This window comes from Cynara cardunculus, assembly GCF_001531365.2.
Source record: "Cynara cardunculus var. scolymus isolate 2C chromosome LG 12, CcrdV1, whole genome shotgun sequence".
NCBI classification, from domain to species: domain Eukaryota; kingdom Viridiplantae; phylum Streptophyta; class Magnoliopsida; order Asterales; family Asteraceae; genus Cynara; species Cynara cardunculus.
The window spans coordinates 34,914,710-34,923,555 of NC_037539.1; the positions used below are offsets into that span (position 1 = coordinate 34,914,710).

The 8,846-nt window shown below is 33.0% G+C and overlaps 1 protein-coding gene across 3 annotated transcripts; it reads right to left on the reverse strand.

Moving 5' to 3' along the window:
• Positions 1 to 4,034: 4,034 nt before the first annotated feature.
• LOC112522855 (ras-related protein RABA5a-like) lies at positions 4,035 to 8,490 on the reverse strand. Of its 3 annotated transcripts, none has more exons than XM_025132169.1 (4): positions 8,227 to 8,490; positions 6,011 to 6,122; positions 5,029 to 5,459; positions 4,035 to 4,564 (listed from the first exon to the last, which is right to left on the reverse strand). In XM_025132169.1, the coding sequence occupies exons 3-4, from the start codon at positions 5,366 to 5,368 to the stop codon at positions 4,233 to 4,235; spliced, it is 672 nt and encodes a 223-aa protein (XP_024987937.1). In that variant the 5' UTR covers positions 5,369 to 5,459; positions 6,011 to 6,122; positions 8,227 to 8,490; the 3' UTR covers positions 4,035 to 4,232. The 3 variants fall into 3 exon arrangements, with proteins under 3 accessions (XP_024987937.1, XP_024987939.1, XP_024987938.1); XM_025132171.1 differs by lacking the exon at positions 8,227 to 8,490 and adding an exon at positions 7,259 to 7,286; XM_025132170.1 differs by lacking the exon at positions 8,227 to 8,490 and adding an exon at positions 7,135 to 7,213.
• Between the last annotated feature and the right edge of the window lie 356 nt (positions 8,491 to 8,846).

An 8,846-nucleotide genomic window follows, 5' to 3' on the forward strand; every position in this document is an offset into this window, starting at 1 on the left:
TATAATTTTTATAAGGATGATAATTAAATATTCTGTTAAAACTCAATAATTATCTTAATTATATTTTAATTTTTTATATTTAAAATGAGATGTTTATTCTGTATTTGATTATATTTATCTGCAGTTAGTTACATGAATTCAAAAATAAAGTTTAATAAGTTGTACTTACGCACAATTTACTTGTATTATTGAATTTTAAGTAATATACATTAATAAACAGTACTTCATGCATAAAAAATTAATTTTTAAGAGTTTTTATCAAATACTTTATAATATAGTATAAATATAGATATATCAACATTTGGTTACTCTTTTCACAAACCTACCTCAATTATATTTGAACACCTCAAATTTTCATGGTAAATTTTTAATCTAAAATAAGTCAACTCTATTTAGTCAACAAAAAAATATTATCTTACTCATTTTTATATAAATAGATTTATTTTTAAAAATAGAGAGTAGGCCATATTGGGCCAAACCATATGAGTTGACAAAACATCCACCCTTTTATTCTTATATTTAGGGGCCATTTACTTAAACACTTAACCGATAAGTACTTACCAACATCGCTTACCAAATAATATTCTATTCACTAAAATGCATGGTATACAACAATTTATCTCGGTAAGCGCTAACCATGGTAAGAGTCATCGTTCTCATTTACCGGGTAAGACTCTCAATTCTTGCATTCACTCTTACCGGGTAAAGTAAAGTGACTTAGTAAGCGCTTACCCGGGTAAGCGTTTGGTAAACGACACCTTACTTTCTACTTTTAAACAGGCATTTTCTCAACCAATGTGGGATGATGAAACTCAAACACATTTCAAGATTTGATGAATACTAAAATCTCATTATACCGTCTCATTCTTTTATTTGTTCCTTTAATATATTGATGATTGATGATTTACATTTAATAAGTAAATAAAAAAATGAAAATAAAAAAGATAAATAAAATATTTGTATAATTAAAAAAAATAAAACGTTACAAAGATGTATATGGTATTTTAATATGAAATAGTAGTTGAGATAACGAAAAGAGGCCGCAACCTTAACATCCTCTCATGAATTTTAAATCGAAAACAGGCTTTCTCCAAAAGGTTTTTATTTTCTAAAATGTATTAGCAAAAGAATGCATGTGAAAGAGAGTAAAATGATTGAATAATTAAAAGGCTCTTATGATATAGTATAAAAAAAATAAAATATCCTTTCCCTTTTGGGCCGGTTGTGGGCGAGGAGGGATTCGAACCCCCGACGCCGTGGTTCGTAGTCACGTGCTCTAATCCTCTGAGCTATAGGTCCCACTCCGTCTCCACTAGATCTGTTCCCGGAAGTACCCTAAAAAAAAGGAACCTTTGCTCTCCCCAGCCATTTCGGGTTAAGAAGATGTCAAAGCACATTTATCTCTATAAGAACGGCTCGTTCCGAGGTGTAAAGTGGGAGAGAAGGGATGTCATAATTGGGGTTTTAAATAAGACGACCATTTTATTTTGCATTTTATTTTTCATATTGTTCAGAATGAAATTAGGATGCTGAATTGTTAAGAAAGGTCTAAGATACAAAATTATTCAGAGGCTTTTAGGATCATTAAGAGACACTTTTGTTTTATCAAACAATATTCATCACTTAACAATGCAAATGTTCTCTCTTAATAGAACTATTAAGAAGTAAACAACCTCTAAATAATAATAAATAAAGCAATTGTAAGAACAAAACTATAATATTTATACTATGTTATTAAGCATGCTAAATGATTATTGTTGAAAATTAATAAATATAAATTTTGATGCTTAATGTATAAGTTTAAAGTTACACAACCTCCCATTAAACCTCTCATATCCCAAGATCATATACTTTTTTTGATTAACCTGGATATCCAACCCGCTATGCGAGCCGACTAATTCCAGGGCAACCACTTGTTTTGCAGATAGTTCGGAGTCACCGTATTTGAGCCTCCGTGGCCACTAAAGAATTTTTATTTCTCCTTGGATTTGAACTTGTGACCTCATAATACTTTTGACATTTGGAACCAAGTTCAATCTAATCATTTTTATATAGTAATTACAATTTATATTCTTATATTTATTTATTTATTTTCTCAATTTTTATTTTACACTCTTATCATATTAACATAAATAATCATATATGTACTAAAATATATTAAAAATATGTTTCTTTTTTCAGAAATTATACCATTATAAATCATTTCATTAAGACCTTCAAAATGAGCATAATATCAATTTTTTTTTTAATTTAATCATATTAATAAATATCATAAATATGTGGTGAATTTTTTAAAACTTATGTTTTATACCTTATAGTTATTTATTTAATTTGTTTTATATTTCGTACTTTTTTATTTTCATTTTACACTCTTATTTATCTATACTCCTTTATAAAATGACACTTACGGTTACCTTGAAACTTTAAAATGTACTATCTATTAATCTTGATGTACATATTTTAAAGCTTCCATCTGCAAGTCCCGACTACTCTTGTGGCTACAGAGGTTCAAATGCGGTGACTCTGGGCTATCTGCAAAGCAAAGCAGGTGGTCACCATGAGATTAGTCGGCTCGTATAGCAGGTTGGATATCCAGGTTAATAAAAAAAAACTAGAATTTTCAAAAAGTATCATGCTTATTGTACAAGTCTCAAAGCTCATAACTTGCAACACCCACTTCCCATACACATACCCTCGTCTACCTTCCTTCAAATCCGTCCTAATTTCTCTCCTTCCCAACTTGGGTCGTCTTCTCTCACCCACAATTCTTATCAGTTGTCTACCTCTATAATTGAAACTTAACGACTTCAATGAAGTCAATAGTCAAAAACGAATGTTTTTGATTAGTTAAAAGAAACCCTCCCTCTTATTGGTTTCCCCATTCAGACACTACAATAAAATTGAATTCATAGGACGCCTAAATTGTTTAAGTGTCCTAATAGAGTACCTTATAGGACTAAGTTTGTCGAACCAAAAAATGAAGTATCATATCTAAAAGTGTTACAATAAGTTTATAGGATGATTTTGGACATCATATTAAGTTTTTTAGGACTGGTTTTAAAAATAAAGTATCGTTTTAGCTATTTTATATGACATTATTTGAAAAAATGTCATATAAACACAAGAGTTCTACAAAAAATGAATTTATAGGACATTTCTTAAAATGGTCAAATAAAATAACTAATATGACATTATTTTAAAAATGTCCCAAAAAACTACTTATGACGACCAAAAGAGTCGTATAAATTTATTGTAACAATTTTAGATATGACGTTTTATTTTTTGGTCCTTTAAACTTAAATCTTATAAGACACTCTATTAGGATACCTAAACACTTTGTACATAACTTTATTTTGTTGTAGTGCGAAATTGCTATCCCCCGTCCAATTTGATGAAATCGACCATATGAGGACTGCTGTTAGCCGTTCCTTCTTTCCCCATCTCCGACGCCATAACGAGTCCATTGCAGCCGACGACCATCTCTATACACTACTTGTCGCGACAACCATAGATTAAGTCCTAGTTCCACACTTGTTGCTTTGATTTCAGGTTTGTTCTTAGATTACCGTTGTTTCTTTCTTTATATGAAAGGTTTTCACTTGGGGCTTCATGTTCGTGCATGCAATTCATTTGTGAATTTAACGTTATCGTTTGGTGAACATTTTATAACAATTTGATGATGTTAAACGTCTACAAGAGTTTTCTCAAACTCATTATCACGTTTTTTCACTTACAATTCCCTGCTAAACTAACTTTGCTAATTGTATATGTTATGTGAATCTATATAATTGCATCGAGGAGGGCTTTATTGGATCGGTCGATAATCCAATAAAAGTGTTAAATTTAAGGTTTATTCTAATCGACAAAATGCAGGTTATTGATTTTATTCGAGTGATTGAAGAATTTAACAATTTACTTAACGATCATATGAATTTAAAAAACCGATGGTTTTTGCACCACTTTTCCCTCTAAAATACGATCCAGTACCAAATTTCGTAACAAACACAACCTAAATTCAACCAGAAAACAATCTATCAAAATGTGTCCACTTGAATCTTTCCATTTCTTTAAACAATATCGATTGGCTCAACGCAAACACTTGCAAAAACAGAAACACATTTGAGACACAAAAAACCCCCTTTTTTTCCCTTCTTTTTCTCAATCATATGAACATTATCTAATACAGTAAAAACGAACCACATGACCAAAAAACTTGATTGGAAATGGAGATTTTAATATGAACAACAACCCACTTTTTTAGGTTCGCTTTCTTGGTTCGAGTCCGTTTCCAAGAGCAAGGTTTTTCCGCCTCCCGACAACGATGGCTCGGCTTTCTTCAGCTCTTGAGATTGCATCACTTTTCTGCTCAAAATGTTGTAAATCTCTTTAACGACTGTCTCAAAAGCAGCAGTTACATTGGAGGAGTCGAGAGCTGAAGTTTCCATGAAAAATAAACCCTCAGATTCAGCCAATGACTTCCCTTCATCCGTGGAAACCTCCCTGCCGTCTTTAAGGTCCGACTTGTTGCCAACGAGAATCGAAACCACATTCATATCCGAGTGAGCTGCAGCTCAAGAAATGATCAGAAAAATGCAACATACTTTGTTCAGATTCCTATTCTGTGTTACGTATTTTCAAGACCTTCATTTTGGTACCTCAGATGTGACATCTCGAATATTTAAGTATCTGATTTACATCTGAGAACTTTTTTACTCCGTAGATTTAACAAAGTTTCATTTTTTCCCCTTATTTTGTACCTATTTTGACCATTATAACCTGCCCAACTTTGAACATTTCATGATGTGGACACCATTTATGAAAGCTTTACAAAAGGGTTACAGCAAAGAGGACATTAAACTTGGCATCCACATCATCAAATCAAATGTTACAAGATTAGCAGGTTACTAGTCAACATGGGTATAAATTTTATTACATTGATCAAGAAAAACAATTCATTGTTAAATTAAATAGGAACCAATGCAAAAATACATAAGATAGGTGTAAGAAAAAATATTCGTTTTTACTTACTATGAAGTTCGTTGAGCCATCTGCCGATGCTATCAAAAGTCTGACGTCTACTAATATCGTAGACCAAAAGAGCTCCGACCGCACCTCTATAATACGCAGATGTAACAGCTCTGAAACGTTCTTGACCAGCCGTATCCCAGATTTGGGCCTTAATTTCTTTCCCTTTAATTTCTATCTTTTGGGTTTGAAATTCTACTCCTATCGTTGATTTTGAATTAGGGTAAAACTCGTCTCTAGCGAATCTAGCAAGCAAGTTCGACTTTCCGACAGCTGAGTCGCCAATAAGAACGATCTTAAAGAGGTAATCATCAGCAGAATCCTCTTGGGAATAAAATGCCATCTCCTAACTTTCTACTAAATTTCTAAATGCTATGAAACCATATTCACCAATATATTGCTTCTTAAAAATGCAAGTTCCATAAACCCAAATCCTGTGAAGCATCAAACTTTACCTAATCAACAATTGTTTATAAGATGGCAAAAAAGAAAAAGGAAAACTTCAAAGGCAAGACAAGTAGAGAAAGTGCAAAAAGCAAGGTATCTTAACAAGTCCTCAAACTTTTGCAAAAACCAGATAAATTATGCTCCAACTCATACCCACATTATGTTGAGCTTTTAGCCATTTCGTGTCATTTACGATATTAGAAAATACCAGATGGGTTCAATAAAAGAAAGACAAATACCCAGGGACTAAAAGAATCCAAAAACAAGACAAACAACTAGGTGTCTTGAGGGCTCAACTTCTTGTGAGTTGAAACCGAGAAACAAGTGAACAACTGTCAAATGAAGGCTCCACCCCCATAGGTCGCTACTTCGAGTCTCCCACTAGAGATTTTCCTAGTTGTTATCTTTAGGGTCCCACTCCCATGGGATTCTTTTAGGTTCGTGCAAGCTGTCCCAAACACCCATAGTGCCCCAAAAACAAGAAAGAAAGAAAGAAAAAAAGTGTCAACCGTCTGCAATAATAGAAGATGGTTCTCACCAATTTGATTTAACTCGTTGGAGCCAAGCACCTTCTTTTTTGTCTCCCCTTGTCGTTGCTCGGCTCCTTCCCCTGGGCCACTCCAATTAGCTGGACACCTCTATCCCCAAACCTGAAATATAAAGAAAGTTGTAGTCTCATTTTATTGTTCCAAGGTAACAAAGTTGTTTAGAAAGGAACAAAATAAATACTCGATCATGTGAATAGATTTCATTCAATTGAACTTATACAACTTGTGAGATATCATAACAACAATTTCATCAGGAGGCCCATCATCAAAATGAGACTGCTATAGGAGCTTATATGTTAAGTAAAACCTCTCATAATGGAGAAAGGAAAAGAAAAATAAATGAAAAAGAAACTCTAAACATGGTTCATCATTTAATTTTATATTTAATAAATCGCTTTAACAATTCAAAATTAATCTTAACAAAAACTTTGACCACACTCAGTTTATTTCAGTTCGAATAGAACATCATATACATTCATTCTCAAAAACTGAAATTTGAAAAAGAAAAAGCTATAGAGCACGACCTTTGCTGGACATAGTATTTTAAACCACGAGTCTGGCTAACTGATGCCAAGATAGCACCTCAACTAGTTAAAACCTTGGGTTTGCTCCCCGGTGGTCACAGGTACGAGCCCCCTCAGGGCCACCGGAGGTTTGTCTGAAATGTTAACTTCCGGTACCCATGGGATTAGTCAAGGTGCATGGAAGCCGGCCCCAACACCCATAATTTAAAGAATGTATACTTTTATGCGAATAATTGAACAAACCAATTAGATCACAAAAGAGTCAATAAAAAGAACCAAGTAAAATGTTTGTTCAATTGTGGTTTCCTGTAATCATTGCTGTTTTAAGGCTATAAACTGTACATATACTAGAGGATAGTATTGCATCTAAATGGCTTCCATCCGTTTAGGATGGCCACCATATCACACATATGAACCCAATAGCAGGATACCTTTAAGCAAAAACACCAACTCCTAGCTCCTAAGTAAAAGGGTTCAAGTCTCACAAGAGACAAGTGACTGAATGTGTGTGCTTAAAGGGAGAGGAGTGCGTGTGTGTTTTATGCCAAAAACGAAGACAAAGATGTAATCCATAAACCACCAAGCATTACCTTAGATTGACCTACAAAAATAACATCATTTTGCTAGAAGAAGCTGGATAAGATAGCTTTTAGAACATTTTATCTGGTCCATATTATCAATAGTAGTTAATAATGTTGAACTCAATGTATTTACCGGGGTTACTGGACTATATGAGGTTGGGGGAGAAGAGTGGGTATTCAATGATGGGACTGTACTGCACTTATGTGGACATGATTACAACATGTAAAAACTGTAAGGTTCACGGAACCAAACCCAACCCAATTTATTGAGCCTAAAGGCTTGTAGGGTCATGTTATGTGGTGTCCTGACCCTCATGAATGTGTGTGACTCCCTCTAAAAAGATACATACATACATGTATATATACATATATACATCTATATATACATATATACATCTATATATGTGCTCAATAATAGAAAAAGGTCAAGAGATCTGAAAATGGATGTGATGTTCCAATAGAACCAAACATTATGGTCATTAAGTATGACAACTCTTCACCAGAATTTTCAGATTGTGTGTTAGGATGGACCACATCTTCTGTAGTGAAAACAGAACATTAATCATTGACAACTTGGGGAAGATCATCAGAGTTGCTCTCCCACCTAAATTCTTTAATTTAACCAATATCTTACTCAAAATGCTATAATACACCTATCAAACAAAATTCTCATATAAATTTAAACTTTTCTTGGTGGGACTACATAAATTTCTAACCAAATCCAAACCAATTTTCATCTCAATAATGGAAACTAGTTGGTACAACGTCTAATTAAGTAAGAGGCATTCAATTTCATAAAGCTAAACAAGCAATTGAAGCTACGAGTATAACTATTGTCTATGTTAATAAGATTACGATTAGCCAGAAACAAGGTCAACGTTGATTATTTTCTAAACATTTTCCACAAAAGATGTGTCTACATACAAGTTGTACGATTACCCAAAAATAAAGTCAAATTAAAGCTTATCTTCTCGATATACCCACAAAAAGATCAACACATTTTCAATTCAACAAAACAAAAATCGCCATAAAAATAGCGAACATCACCAATGCTCACACAGATACAATAAACTGAAATTAAGAAAAATCATAAAACGTAACCTGAAACTTCTTTAACAAGTTTGAAACAGACCCTTCGTCCTCCACGTTCTTTTGCACCGTTGACGATCTAGATCAGGGAACGGAGAGCAAAGAAAAAATGGGCAAATAATTGAACAACGGATTGAAGAACGTTAAGGAGTTTTTGATCAATTTGATGAGAAAGAAGGGCATTAGGGTTCCATTGAGGGGAGATGAAAGTCGATTGGAGAAGGAGAAGGAGAAGGAGAAGAAGAAGAAGAAGAAGAGAGTAGAGAAACAAGTAGATTTACAGGTGAGTTGCAGAAATGGGCCGTGAAATGGGCTTTTTAAATTGAAAAAAAGATAAGTCCAACTTAAGCTTTACAAAGTCAACGTCCACCTACAAAAGGAGTGTTTTTCACGATGATTTATCATCATCGTACTTTCTTTGATTTTAAAGAATTAAAAAATATATTACTCTTTATTTTATTTTCTCAGTAAATATGTTTTTTTATAAAAAAATATTAATCATTCCTAAAATTTCTCTAAAATGGAGATTTAAAAATGAATTATATTCATCTTCAATAAATTCTATATTTTAAATAATCCAATATTAATTATAATATTAAAAAATTTCATTCATCTTTTAAAATATTATTTCG

Bases quoted from the DNA above. Each gene is read 5' to 3' on its own strand.
- LOC112522855 (XM_025132169.1), bottom strand. From the start codon at position 5,368: ATGGCATTTTATTCCCAAGAGGATTCTGCTGATGATTACCTCTTTAAG. The intron at 4,565-5,028 runs GTAAGTAAAAAC...CTTGAGCTGCAG, and splicing joins ATGGCTCAACGAACTTCATA to CTCACTCGGATATGAATGTG.